Here is a 14,485-nt window from a genome sequence, read left to right as displayed (position 1 = left end):
TGCTCTCTGTGGACTAGGGCCCAGTAGTTAAAATTCAGTGGAAGAGAACATTGGGCTTCAGACTGAGGAGTTTATATCTGACTGCCTGTTTTAGTTGGGCGTATTTGTGCTGTTTATGTAACCCCATGCATTTATCTGCACGCATCCTCCTTGAATGTGCCTGTGATTTGTGTTAATGCTGGTTTTAAAGAACACTTCAGAGTCTGAAATGTGGAAAGGTGCTCTGGCTGTAATGTGTGGCATTGATTACACCCTGTCACTTAACCTCCTCCCTGGAGATGAAAAGTGGCACTGGTGGCAGGGGCAGAAATCATCACCTGAGCTTTGCTTCCTTCCCAGGAAAGAGATGGCTTCGGAGGCCTCGCGGTAGCCAGAGGAAGAGGCCGTGGCCGCGGTGACTGGAGCGTGGGAGCCCCTGGCGGCATCCAGGAGATAACATACACAGTGCCAGCAGACAAATGCGGCCTTGTCATAGGCAAAGGTAAGAGGCAGCTGCCAGGGTGAACCCCTCCGGCTATTCACCTGAGAGCAGTCAGGCCATGTGGGTACGCCCAGAGCCTGAAGTGAGGTCTCTTGGCTGCACTGCACCAGCTAACGGTGCCAGGTCTATGGCATCAGCCGCCTTCTGCAGGGGCCTGCTTTGCATGAGTCCTCTCGTGAAGGGGGGCAGAGCCAGTTCATTATCATTTATGAACAAACCATAACTCAGGCCCCGTTGCCTGTTGAAGCAGCTTAGGTTGTTGAAACACTCCCTGCACAAGATGAGGGGCCTCTGAATGTTTGTGGATCAACTGATTAGTCATTACCTCACCTCCAGGGGACTTATGGAAACTGATCACTTAATTTTCTCAAGTGAAGATGCTTTCTGACAAGTGTGTCACTTTTTTTCCCTTACAGGATTTGGGTATGTGGTCTTTATTGGCACAACGTGTGAAAATGGTTTTTATCCTTTCAACACATATACCATAAGTAACAGACACCCTGTGGAGGGAAATAGAAATTGCTTTGTTAGCTGTTCCTATGCATTTTTGGGAACATGAAGTAGAACCCTTGTTTGTGCCTAATGTGGCCCCTTCCCGTACATCAGTGGGAAGCCACGGAGAGAGCAGGAAGGTTTCTAGGCCCTAGCGTTGCCGCATCGCACTGGCCTGGGGCCTGGGGCCTAGGAGGGGCCGCTGAGAGCAGGGCGGTGGCTCAGCTTCCCTGTGCACCCAGAGCGAAGCCTCACTGCCAGCCGGAAACATGCCTGGCATTGGGTTTTGTATTTGCCCTCACGTGAATTTGGTAGCATATGGAGACAATAAGTAGAGCTTCTCTCCAGAGCTTCTCCAGTTTCTGTGATCACCAGACACCTCGAGCTGTCGGAGAAGTGCTAGTATTCCAGAGAACATGATTTGGGAGTGTCTCACCAGCAGAAGCCTGCGGCTGCCATTGTACCTCCTCAGGAGCTGGTGCAGGTGCAGACCCCCCGTGACCCTCTCATTCATCTCCCAGTGTCTGCATTTGGCCCTGCCCAAGGGCGGTGTGCACTTTCAAGCATTTATCTCCAGGATAATGTGTTTCCTTTTAGATTATTAACCTCTCAGAGAGATAGGAACAGTGTGGGTTGGTTTGATGTTTCTGACAGGGCATACATGCTGACAAGTGGACATGTGGTGGTAGTTAGCTGCCGGGACACCGGGGTTAAGCCCAGCACATTGCCCAGACTGCCAGTTTGACTGCTGTGAGTTTAAACTGGGTGATGCCTGTAGGTTGAGGGTCTAGATCTAGGTTTCTGTGCCTTTGAAAACTGCTTTGTCCCTAAGCTTTTCCTGTGACTGTGTGTCGTCCTGGCTTCCTGGCTGCCCTCCCTGTGACACTTCCTCATAGTTGGTGGAAGTTTGGTGTTCATAGGACAGTCCCTTGTAGTTTGTCATCTACCACGTCATCCTGAGTGATTGCCAGAGGAAAGTGACAGCAGAGTCAAGCAGTGACTGTGCTGGTGCCCTAGTAGCAGCCTTGAGGAGCCCAGTGAAAGCACGTGGGCTGGGGAGCAGGGCTGGTTATGAGATGTTCCTCCTCCCCGGGCAAGACACAACGTGTGGGTGAGCGAGACGGGAGAGGGAGCCACACACAGTCAGGCCCTGCACACACACACACCCCCAGCACTTGGACAGACGCTGTACCTCCCTGGGCCCCTGCTGGATTTCCATGATAAACACGGTGATAGTGACAGATAGTGCTGCCGCCCTGCTCTTGTCAGCCAGGCCTTTTAGCAGGTTTGATTAATTGCTTTACGATTTCACGACCAGCCGGGGGGCCGCTGGTGGGTCACTTCTGCCCCCCATCAGATGGAAGAATGGAGCAGGCTGCTGAATGAGTCTATAGACAGTCACCATGTGCCAAGCTGGTGACCTCATTTTGAAGGAAGATGAACTTAAATTAACTCCTTCTGGCCCCATGTGGTTTTGTGGTGCCTCGTCACCTTAATTAGCATGCTCCCAAGGCCTCAAGGAAGAGGGCCTGTGGGGCTGCGGGTGCGAGTGCTGGGGCGCCTGCAGGGTTCGCGTGCGCCCTCTTGCTAGTGCTCTTGCCTCCAGACCCAAGTGGCATCTGGCGGAGGCGGTAGGTGGGGGGATCCCTGCAGGTGCTGGGTGAGAGGTAGGAAGGTGTCCAACTACTGTTTGCTCTTTGTTACTCCCTAAAAACACTTGCTTAGGAGCAAAGCTACCTACTTTTCAGGGTGTGAAGAAGGTAAAACTCGATTGACCTATGAGTAAAGAGTAGTCAGTCCTAAGAGGCCTGGGAAGGGCTCGCACCTGCCTGGAGGCAAAGCGAAGCTGCCGAAGACCTTCCGCATCAGCCTTTGCTCCTGAACAGCAGGTTTGCTGCAAGGAGGAACCACAGGGACTCTTTCCTCCAACTGTAGCGGGACTTCAAAAAAATCATGCTCACCACGCATCCGTCTGCTGAGTTGTTCTTTGTTTTAATTTGCTTTTAAATTAAAAAAACCTTCACCTACATTCTGCATAAGCCAGCATTGAACAGAGCTTTCTCTAAATGCCACCAGCCTCCTGGTGCCCTTCCCACAGTGTGGAGCCGCTCGTGCGGCCGTCAGGAAGGGCTGCCGGGCCTGGCTGCAGCTCTGTCCCCCTGCAGCTCTGCCCCCCTGAGCGTCCTCTCAGGGTGAGGAAGACCCAGGCCATGCCCGCCCTTGTCAGCCGTTCCAGCAGTGGGGTGGAGGGCCGGCAGAGTGCTTGAAGGGTTGTGGACATGTTCCGATGAGATGACAGATGCCATTAGAGGTTAGTTTGACCCTGGGTGGGGAGGGGGCGACAGACTGGCCTGTACTGTAAGTCTTTGCTTTTGGGGCTGCCTGGTACCCAGCACCAGATTTCCACACTGGCTTTTTCCAGTTTTGCAAAACTCTGTGCTCCAAGTTTCCCTTGTATTCTGGCTTCTTCAACCCATCGCCTACCCACCGCCCCCTGCCCCGAAAGCAGATCTGTAAGTTCTGTGAAATTTCCAAAGAAGAATTGAACCATTGTTAAACTGTTGAAGCTTTTGTTAGGCAGATTTTATTAAGGGACTGGACTCTCACAGGTTTTTCAAAGAGGCCAGCTAAATTTTCATCAGCCCTGCTTCACCCAGGCCTGTGGCTCCCGTCCTCGGGCTGCCTCTCTGTCTAGACCTGTCCCCCCACAGAGGGGACAGGAGCAGCCATGTGATGGCCCCAGGCGGTGCCACGGAGGGGCTGGCAGGTCGCTCATGCTGAAAGAGGTGGGAGTGCCTTCCCTGGGCTGAGGCTTCCTGCCGGAGTGGGAGGCCACGAGCCAGACTCCCAGGGCTGAGCTCCAAGTGTGTAGAGCCATAGGCCCCAGCCCAGACCCAACGACCAGACCAGCCTGCTCTCTGCAGAGGACACTTAGCTGGAGAGCAGCAGGGACCACACGGTGTCCGTGGCCTCACCCTCGGTTTCACTTCATGAGTCGATTTGCAAATGAGAGAGAGCTGGTCTTTGTCAGAACCATTTTAAAGTTACCAGGAAGTACTTTTCTACTGTTGGGGCGCCAGAAAGACCCTTTTTTCCCCTGCAGGAGCAGAGCTCCGCAGAGCCTGTGGGCTTGCCGTGGCTGTCACTTACCCTCTGCTGTATGTCCTCCTGCCTGCAGGGGGTGAGAACATCAAAAGCATAAATCAGCAGTCAGGAGCCCATGTGGAGCTGCAGCGGAACCCCCCTCCCAACACCGACCCCGGCCTACGAATATTCACCATCCGGGGCATCCCTCAGCAGATCGAGGTGGCCAGACATCTCATAGATGAGAAAGTTGGCGTACGTACACGGCCCTTTCCCACCTGGCTTACTAGTAGCTGGGTTTCTTTTGGATGTCCAAGGTACCTGTTTTTCCCCAGAGCCTTGTACCTCCTGTGCCTTCCAGTCCTCATACCACATGAGGGCGACCCCCTCCCACTTTGCCAAGGGGGAAGGTCGGGGCCCAGGGACACCAGGCCCAGGCCCAGACGCGATGAAGGAAGCCCTCTGGCAGAACTCAGCACGGCCACCGCAGCTCAGGCCCCAGAGGCGAGTCCCCTGCAGGCTTAGATGAGCAGCTGGGGCAGCAGCCTCCCCGCCGGCCCTGGACTCCTGCTGGCTCGGCCCTGGCGGCAGCCCCGCAGGCAGCTCTCATTGACTTTGGCTTTAGTTTCAGGCACCTCAAAGCAGATAAAGAAAGGGAGTGTTGATGGAGGACAGATTGGCCACTGCTCACCTCAAAGGGGACGTAGAATGGCAGAAAGCCGTGGGCCAGCCTAAATTGACGGGAGAGTCAAGCAGGTTGGTCCCTACCCCCAGGGTGACAACGCCAGGGCAATTGTGGTGGTGCCAGTGTTGGCTGTGGTGGTATTGGTCACTTGGGGCAGAGCCATTTCTGCACATACAGTCCCCTGCGGGGAAGGAAGGCTAGTGTGAGTGCCATAGGGCCCCTTTACTTCACCTGACTCTGGTTTGCCTTGGGGCGGGCCCGGGTGAGGCGTGGCCGACAGAAGTGAGAGTTCCCTCTGTGCCCATGACAGGGTGCCAGTCTCGGAGCCTTTGGACAGAGCCCCTTCAGCCAGCCACCTGCCCCACCTCATCAGAAGTGAGTCTCTTGCATGGGTCTTGCCTGAGGAACTGGCTCCCTCCCGGGGGGTCCCCCTTTCTAGCTCCTCCTAGGGTGTGCCAGCCTCAGGCCTCAAGCTCTAGCTGTGGTGGGAGCCCTCTGCTTGCCTAGTACCGGGGTGAGAGCCCTCCCCCAGGGCAGAGGGTCTTCTGGTCACTGCCTGCGTCCCCATGCAGAGCCGCCTGGGGCTGGAGAGGCTGGGCCTGCGGGAACCTGCAGGGGGTACTCAGGCCACTGCCTCGCCTCTTCCCTCAGTGCCTTTCCTCCGAGGAGCTCAGGGTGCTTCCCCAGCATCGCTGCCAAAGTGAACGGAAACCCCCACAGCACCCCTGTGAGGTAAGCGGGCCTGCCCCTGCTCTCCACGGGGTTCTCGGTCGGGCCGCCACCTGGCCACCGTCAGCAGGGCCCACTGTGCTTGCCTGGAGTGGGGGGTAAAGAGAGACTGTGCTGGTGGCGGCAGGGGGCCCTGGCGGGGAGGAAGGGGTGTGACCCACACGCAGTGAGTGACTCTTTTGCCCTCCCCAGTGGTCCTCCGGCCTTCCTGACCCAGGGCTGGGGCAGCACCTACCAGGCGTGGCAGCAGCCCACACAGCAGGTCCCAAGTAAGTGGCCTGGGAGGCGGTGGGACTGTGCAGCCCGTGGAAATGCTCTCCCTCGGACTCTGACCCGGTGGGCCCGAATGCCCCTGCACGGAGATGTCAGGAACCTCCCTGGGCATGCGGGCCTGGGCTGGGGGCTCAGAGAAGCTTGGGAATGGGCAGGGGCCCTGGGCTGTCTCCTGGCCCACTCCTTCCGCACCTTCCCTTCCCTTCCCTTCCCTTCCCTTCCCTTCCCGTCTACTCCATGCTCAGAGCTGTGGGCTTCTGCCCCTCCTGGGGGGTGTGGGTTGCCCTGAGTCCTTCCTCCTAGCTCCGCCCACAGCCCCGCCCCTCTGTTCGTGAACTGAGCCCCTGCTTGCTAGGTGTCCTTCCCACCCGCCCTCCTCTGGCCTTGGGGCGACCATCTCCCCTCCTCTCCAGCACCTCTTAGAAAGGGGCTCTTTCTATCTCCTGAACTTCCAGAAAGCACCCAATTGGAGAATTCGCTCTGGTGAATGATGCGAGACTTTTCTCTCCAAGAAAAGCAAAGAAAGTCCTTGTTGGAACCGAACCCATTCCCTGCACTCGTTCTGGAGTTTTATTACTGGTAGAGGCCATCTTGGATAGTCCCTCCCACCCCCACCCCCCAAAAAACGGCACAAACACCTTACCTGTGGCTATTTTGACCCAGTGAAGGGCTTGCCCACGTCCTATTTGGAAATCACCCTTCGGTGGAGCCACAGGCTCTTACTAGAGATGCGGGCTGCAGGGCCAGGCCCTGCAGCTTTGCTCACAAGGAACCAGCACAGGGTCTGTCTTGGGTTCTACCCCTTTGCCCTTGAGCAGAGTGCTGGCTGAAAAACCCCGTCCCAGGACACCTGCTCAGGTTCACCAGGGGGACAACACCCTGGGAGTCTGGAACCCGCGCTGTGCGGCCGGAGGCGCACCCCTTCTCAGAGGCTCCAGGGTTTGGATTTGATTTCTTCAGTGCCTGTGAGCTCTGAAATTGTGTGGTTGTATTTTTTTCCTTTTCTTCCCCAATATTATTTTTTTGAAACATCTTGAACACACAGAATATTTTACAGAACCTCGCCATGAGTGCCCGCACACCACCTAGAATCTGTCATTCCCATTTCACTTCATCCACTTTATCCCAGAGGCTGGCATGTTTTGTTTCCTCTGGTTCCAATGAGAGGGCATCCCCAGGGTGCAGAGCCACCTAGGTCAGGTTCACATGTGCCCCATTGTCCAGGATAGAAGACCCGTGAGACACCCTAGACTGGGGAGCATATATATGTCTGTACGTTGAAGCCTGAGGGCCACGTCCTTCTCCCGGGGGGGCTGCGGTCCTGCAGATGCCATGCCGCGCCGCCTGCCTCAGACAGGAGGAATGGGCGGGCGTGGGCGATGCGTAAGAGAAAACAGTCAGGCCTGGGCTCTTCCAGTGACCAGCTTTCGTCTTGTGATGTTGGGCTTTATTTGTTTACTTGGGAGGTTTGGGAATTGAGGATCGGTTTTGGTCAGTGGAATCTTGTTTGGAAGAAAATCTTGCCCGCAGCTGCCGCATCTGAGGGAAGAGGTCTTCGTCTTGCCACTCACACTCCTTGCTCCTGCCTTCCCAGAAACCAGGTCTTTCTGTTCGCAGTGTCCAGGGCTGGGTCCGAGTCCCTTCCTGCCCCAGGGTAGGGGGAGAGGGGAGGTCTTCTCCCCTTTTTACCCCCAACCTGGTTTTTTTCCCAGCCCCGCACACAGACTACCCTTTTCCCCCCACATCTCTTCAGTCCGCAGTAAATTAACTGGCAGGGAAACGTTTTGCTGTGCAGCGTGTTTGCCTGCTGCAGACCGTGACTGACAGTGAAAAGACGTCAGGGCCTCAGCAGGCGGGTGCACGAGCCAGCCCCGACCTCAGCAGAACAGGAGGCCCCAACTTTGTCGCTGTGGCCAGGGCTCCCAGCTCTCTCCATTCCCCATGTGGGCCGCTGCTGCTCTGCGCCCCTTCCCCCAGTCTGCTACCAGTGCCGCACAGGAACGTACCACAGCCCCCCACGCCCACTCCCCTCCTACCCCAGAAGGTCGCAGGGTAAATTGGGGTCAGGGGGGTGTTGTGGGTGTCACCCCCTCGACTCTGTGCACCTTGCTTTATGCCCTCATCTTGAGCACAGTCTGGATGGTTTCCCTGCATGTTCCCTGCGGTTCTGCCTTTTCGGAGCTAAAGATCTCAGTCTTGGAGCAGAGGGGCCGGGTGCAGAGTGGTCAGCACCATGCAGGCTCTTTGTCCTGCTTGAAGGCTGATCCAGGGAGCCTCACATGGCAGTCACTCTGGCCCCGGGGCTCTTCTCCGCCTCAGCTCAAGCTCAAGTCCTTGTCTAAAGGTGTTTGAGAGTTTTCCTGCCAGTTGCCCTTAAGAGGCAACCGTCTGCCCAGCCCCATTCTCAAGGGGGTCTTAGTTGCACTGTTGCCCCTACCAGCCAGTGGGGAGGCCCTCTTGGGTGTTGACATGTCTCCTCCCAGGGCTGGCCTGTTGCCACCTTCTTCCCAGGCCACAGGGTCCAGAATGGGCTCTGGAGCAGCGTGTGGCCCAGGGGGTGAGTGAGTGAGTGCAGAGAGCAGGGAGCAGGGCCTGGAGGCGGCCAGGCTCGGGGCTGAGGCTGGGAGGAAGCGCGAAGGCCTGACTGCTTTTGTGTTCTTCGCGCAGGCCAGCAGAGCCAGCCGCAGAGCAGCCAGCCTGACCACAGCAAGGCCTGGGAAGACTATTACAAAAAGCAGAGTGAGTGTGTTGGCCTTCCCAACAAGCAGGCCCCCCGGCACAGCTCCAAGCCTGTAGACTGAGCTGTCCATGGTTCCCTGTCACCTTTCTTTCTAGTGCTTTCCTTGTGTCTCCATCCGATGTCTGTCTCCGTCCCCCTCTTCCCCCGCGTGTCTGTCTGGTGAGAGCATTTGCCACCCACCTCCCTGTCGGAGTTCTCCCCCTCTGGACTCCAAGGGGCCTGGAGGTGGGCATGGCACCCCGACACGGGGACAGCTGGCCCGCCGTGGCCAGCCCCTTTCTGACTGCTTGACCAGGACTCAGCCCAGCCAGGCAGCCTTTGGCTGTCTTGCCACTGCCCAGCTCTTCGTGGTCATTTCAGGGCAGGTGAAGGGAAAACTGGAGAAACTCCAGGAAGGGAGCCTGGGTGGGAATGGGAGCTGAGGTGCCTGCTCCGCTTAAGCGCATTTTCTTCAGGACTGGAAACCAGACCAGCTTTAAAAAGAGAAGGGAAAACCTGGTTAACAACTGCCCAAAAAAACAAGCGAATCATTTAAATTAGTCCTAAATCCTGTGTGTGTGCCCCAAACTACCAAGCCTGAATATTTGGGTCTCATTGAGAGCGGTGGGTGGGTGGATGGGCTCTGGGCAGAGAAACTCCACCTTCCGTTTGGAGTCATCACCTGGTCAGTAGCCTTCTGGAGGCCGGGTGGGTGTCACGGAGGCCATCATCGTCTGCAGCACCTGGTAAAAGCCCAGAAGCCCTGTCTTCCCCAGACCTTCCACATCCAGGGGCCCAGACACGGGCGCCTGTGCATCCAGCCTCCACAGAGTGGCCACCTGCCCAGGTGCACACATGCCCCCAAGCCACTCCCCACCCCCTCCCTCTCTCCCTGTCCGCTTGGGCACTGGAAGCAGCAGGTGCGGAGACCGTGGTTCTGGAGAAAAGACACACTTGGGCTTCTCAAGCAGCACCAGCTTCACTACGCCCAGAGGCAGAGCCCACCAGGCACTTGTTCCTGATGTCCCAGATCTTGGGGATGGGATCCTGCCAACTCACCGTGTCCTTTGCCAACCCATACATATCCCCGCCCCCCCTAACCTCTGTTTCCCTTTGTCAATCAGGTCACGCTGCGAGCGCCGCTCCCCAGGCCAGCTCCCCACCCGACTACACCATGGCCTGGGCCGAGTATTACAGGCAGCAGGTCGCTTTCTACGGGCAGACACTAGGGCAAGCCCAGGCCCACAGCCAGGTCTGTAGCCAGTCAGCTCTGCTGATACCTCCCAGACCAGCCCCAACCCACTTCTCTCAAGCCTTTGTGTGCCCAATCTGCAACAAGAGCGCTGGGTCTGGAGGAGCGGCTCGGGCCCCAGCGCTGCGCAGAATGGCTGCTGTCCCCTGAGACCCCCCCCCCTGCAGCCCCCTGGCCCTCCTCGCTCCACAGAGAGCAGGTGGAGGCCACTGGAGAGGAACTGGTCAGGCAGCCCCTGCGAGGATGTCTCCCTCAAAGCCAGGCCCCAGGCCACGGTGCTGAGTGGCTCTCAGTTTTTCCCTCTGGGTCTCAGTTTGCCTAACTAGAAACTTAGGTGATTCTGGGCAAGCTTGGCTCTTCTAGTAGGGACTAAGAAGGTCCCATGCCACTGCTGCTGTTGAAGAGGGTGGTCTCACCGGGCTGTCACCTTACCCCTAGTCAGCAGCGAGGAGCAGCCAGGGGAGGGCACATTGCTTGGTCCCACACAGAAACCTGGAGGGCACTGTCCACCCCAAGGCCACAAACAGGCTTCTTACCGACATAGAGAGGAGGGCAGATGCTCCCACGGGGCACATTCCAGGTGACCTGGTGGCAGTCTGGTCACCATGGACAGCGTGTCAGTCACCACAGGCTCGGAGCCCAAAGCTGGAGGCTCATCTCGCTGCGGCCTGGGCCCAGCAGGGAGAGGCGTGCGGGCTGGCGGGTGGCTGAGAAGTACCCAGCCCGCTCCCTCTCCACTTGGTAGCCCCTGCAGGAGGTGCACCATGTCCCCTTTGAGAGAGGGTTGTGTCTGGGCCCCACCCCATGACCAGAGGCCCAAGAAGGTGCTGAGACGTTTTGTGTTGTTGTCTGTTGTGGAGCCGGCTGGAGAGGGTGACCTGTCGCCTCCAGTGACAGAGCCCCAGACCCGAGACTAGGCCTGGGGAATTTGCCGTCAGACTAATTTCTCTCTCCTTCCTTCCACAGGAACAGTAGGACATGACCTGCGGCTCGTCTTCCCCGAAAACCTTGTGAGCAAAAACCTATTTGTAACAGAGGTTTTTAGATTTGCAAACCTTTTGATGAAGAACCTTTGTTTTGTTCTGTGAAACACTATATTTAGATTAACAGAATTTTTCTAAAAATCGGGAAAATTAGTTACTAAAAATTGCTGATAATTTTTGTTCTATTATTTTTGTTTGTTATTTCAAACATTTAAGCTCTGGGATTCTTTGCAGAGCAATAACCTGCAAATCCAGGCATCAGAATGTGCCTCGGAGCAGTGACATTTCAACATGGTGTGTTTTCGTTCTGTTTTGTTTTGTTTTGTTTGCGTGTCTTTTTATTTACAGTTTTTCTGTTGCAACAGAGAGTGGCTTGGAAGTCTTAGGTGGTATGTAACAAATTCTTTTTAAAAATTTTTAAACAGTATTTAAATATTCTTAAATGTGTAAATTCATTAAATGTTTTACTTCTAATTTCTTATACCTTGGCTGTCTGGTTTTATTGCATTTTTTGAAAAACTGAACTATTATGTATTGTAATTAATTATGTGAATTCTGAATTGAGACAGATAATTGCTGTCAAACAGGGATTGGGAGGGGGCATTTTATAGGGTTTGTATAATTTCTAGAGTTCTAAAGGGGTAATATAAAAATGTGTTCATGTGTTTAGCATACGTTTTTTTCATGTCTCCATTACTGGTTCCAAATGTGTATCTAAGACCTCCAAGCTTGTTTTAAAAAACAAAACAAAAAACCTTTCTCTATTCTCTCAGAAATATAAATACTGTTATTTTTAATATTAAAAAGAAATTCAGTATAACTTTTAACAAACACTGTGGAACATTAAACTGCATAAAAAGGTAGTAACTATTTTTTAATTCCAAGGTGTTTCTTGCTTTTTTTCTTTTAAATATTTTCTTAATATTTGCCAGATTAACTAGATGAATGAATAAATCTAGTTAGTATTAACCACAATATGAATTAAATAATTTTGGTTTAATAAAAGGGATAATATGATTTCCAATGTTTACTGTAGTGTATCTTGTACAGATAACATGTATTTTTAAAGGAAAGAAAAACGGAATCGAAGCTATTTTTTCTTGCATTTTTAATTGATCTGAGGGACATTCCGTTTGAAATGTACTGACGTTACAGTTCTGGTTTTTCTCATTCTCTTTATAATGCTTGAAATGTCTAACCATTAAAAAAGGCAATTGGAAAATGTTATGCATGTTTTTTTTTTAAAGCATTCTTTTTATTTGACTGACAATTCATTTTACACTCTATATAATAAAATTTCCACAAGACTTCTTGTGGACCAAGTATTTTTAGGCCGTTTGATTTTTCCATTCGCTTACTCCTCCCTCTGCCCCCTGTCCCCTGCCACCTGAAATAAAAAAGCCGGGATTTTTGCAGTTCTTAGCTAATCACCTTGTACTACATCAGCCAGACTTTGTTGGTGCACAGCCCGGGCTTCTAGCTACTTCGTTAAGCTAATTTTATATGAATGGGCTTGTATAATTTGACAGTTTGACTTGAGAGGTTTTGTTACTGTCAGCCCCTCTTACCTGTCACATCTAAGCATCTCTTGACCGTGGTTGTGACACGGAGAGGTCAGTAACGCGTTTCCTGTGCAGAGGTGGGGCTGGAAGACTCACTTCAGGGAGTCACAGTGGAGAGGCATTAAGAGGCAGCAGCCAGCTCGCAGCCAGATGGGCCTGCGTTCTGTGACTGAGTCGGCACTGCTTCCCCGCTCCCTCCACGCGCCCCCACACCTCCTCCCCCACAGGTGCCCCCCCAAGAGGTTAGGACCTAAGCCTCCCTTTGGTCACTGCCTGGCACATCTGGCTACCTCGCCCTTCCTGGTTTCCTGGTGTGTATCTCTGGCTGCAGCTGCCCAGGCCCCCTCCCTCCCTCTGCCGGCACTCAGCCTGTGGCCCTGCGGTGGGTGGCATTATTCCCTCAGCCCTACGCCTGCTGTGGGGAAGTGCCAGCAAATGTGCTCATTTTGTTGTGTTGTTTTCATTAAGGAAACAGAAAGGGGGTGTCCTTGCCCATGGCTTTAAATCGTGGAGGGTCCTGCGCTTTCAGGACACGATGGTGGAGCGTGGAGCCCGGACTAGAAGGATATTGTGGAGGAAAGATGAGCCTTTGACTCCTTTTTTTTTTTCACTCCCTCCTTTCCTGTTGTTGGAAGCAACTGGCTCCGAACACAGCTTTCTTCTTTAATATTTAAATATCCCTTGCCTTTGCCGGAGCTTTACACGCAAGTCATCGAATGCAGGCAGCCCTGCGCAGAGCCCTCCTCACGGCGCGCGCGCGCGTTTCTAGTTCTAGCCCCTTTTCTTTTCTCTACCCTGAGCTCTTAAGAGGAGGGGAAAGAAAGCAGCTGTGGCTCCTCCGGGCCGAGAAGGGGTGTGGAGAGCAGCCCATCTGCAGCCCTTCTGAGGCCGGAAGACAAAAGGAGATGTGGCATCTTTAACTACACCTCTAGAGAATCGAGTTTGACGTTGAGAAATTGAATAGTAAAAGCCACTTGGAAAGTAGGAGGGGGTCAAGCAAGAGGGAGGCATAAACGCTGGTGACGGGAATGGGAACTGGGGCGAGGGCATTGCAGAGAGGACTTCCTTCTAATTCATCTTCCAAGCTCTGTGCCAAAACAGCATTTGGCATGGTTCACAGGGAGCGACTGTGTGATAATGAGCCCTAAGGTGTCCCTTAATTGAAGACTGAGCATTGCGGTTTGTGCCAAGAGTCATAAATGGTGCAGGCTTGCGGGAGGATGCATTTTCTTAAATGTATCGGTAAGTACAGATTAGCGCTTGTCCCCAGTGAAATGCCCATACTATAAATTATGGAAATCTCTCTGTCTCTGATGCAACCTTTTATTGGGGGTGGGGGCCCGGCGTTGGGGGGGGGGCACACAGTACAGCAGGAGGCAGGGGGGAAAGTTTGCAAGCATATGAAATTTGGCCTCATTAACATGGCGCCCACAGAAGATGGTTTTCATCAGCAGTCTGGTGTCCTGGAAGGCTAAAGTGCTTGAAATGTACCAAGTTCAGCGATTGTGTTCCATTAAGAAAGCTGCAGAGTCATCACCGAAAGGACAGTCTGTGTGTTTGGGGAGGTGGGGGGTGGAGTGGGTACCCAGTCTGTCTTCAGAACTGCCCCGCCTTCCTCCACGCGAGCACACTTGCTTTCTGCTGGCTGCCCATGTTCACTAGTCCGAGGACCCAGCTGGGCTGTTCCCAACACCCCAGAGTTTGGGCTGGGGGTGGGGTTCTCCAGCCAGCGTTCTCCATCAATACCCCTGCCTCTCATCAGGCAGAAGGTGCTGTCTTTCCCATGTCCCTCCCAAGTGGTCGCCATCCACTGGTGTCCTAAAGCCCCCACGTTGGGTTGGCTGGAGCACAGGTGACATGTTGCAGGGCCTGGTCCAAGAGGGCAGTTGGACACCGCAGAGCCTCAGCTTCTGGCTGCCTTCTTGTCCCCTACGGCAGCACGGTGTGCTCAGCCCCACTTCTGGTCCACTGGGGCCCAGCTGGAGTTTTTGAAGATTGGCTAATGCAAATGATCCTGATAGACTCTTAGAGATTAATGGCGAGAAAGTGTCTTGACACTGAATTCCGCAGGGGGTGCTGGCCCTGGGTCTGTGTTTTGTGCATTGGAAGGGGAAGTAAAGACAGCCCCCATCACTGAGCCATTGGAAACAGGAATGTTTGCTGGCCTTTGTCCTGAGGGCCTTGTAGGAGTACCTGCCAAGGGAGTTCTGGCCCTTCCCAACCAT

General features: G+C 54.1%; 1 protein-coding gene across 5 annotated transcripts in view; it reads left to right on the top strand.

Annotated features, from left to right (window-relative positions):
* The window catches only part of FUBP3 (far upstream element binding protein 3), a 48,277-nt gene extending 36,254 nt beyond the window's left edge, over positions 1 to 12,023 (top strand). For 3 of the 5 annotated variants that reach the window (XM_037007913.2, XM_037007912.2, XM_073222802.1), the window contains 8 exons: positions 340 to 481; positions 4,152 to 4,312; positions 5,053 to 5,117; positions 5,394 to 5,474; positions 5,664 to 5,740; positions 8,412 to 8,483; positions 9,588 to 9,715; positions 10,682 to 12,023. In XM_037007913.2, coding sequence (XP_036863808.1) covers positions 340 to 481; positions 4,152 to 4,312; positions 5,053 to 5,117; positions 5,394 to 5,474; positions 5,664 to 5,740; positions 8,412 to 8,483; positions 9,588 to 9,715; positions 10,682 to 10,690 — 735 coding nt within the window. In that variant the 3' untranslated portion in view covers positions 10,691 to 12,023. The remainder of the gene's footprint in view (positions 1 to 339; positions 482 to 4,151; positions 4,313 to 5,052; positions 5,118 to 5,393; positions 5,475 to 5,663; positions 5,741 to 8,411; positions 8,484 to 9,587; positions 9,716 to 10,681) is intronic. The other 2 variants (XM_073222794.1, XM_037007914.2) reach the window with 1 other exon arrangement.
* Positions 12,024 to 14,485: the final 2,462 nt, after the last annotated feature.

Source organism: Manis javanica, chromosome 2 (assembly GCF_040802235.1).
Source record: "Manis javanica isolate MJ-LG chromosome 2, MJ_LKY, whole genome shotgun sequence".
Lineage (NCBI taxonomy): Eukaryota > Metazoa > Chordata > Mammalia > Pholidota > Manidae > Manis > Manis javanica.
The sequence above is the reverse complement of the archived record's forward strand: the minus strand, read 5'-3'. Positions and strand labels throughout refer to the sequence as shown.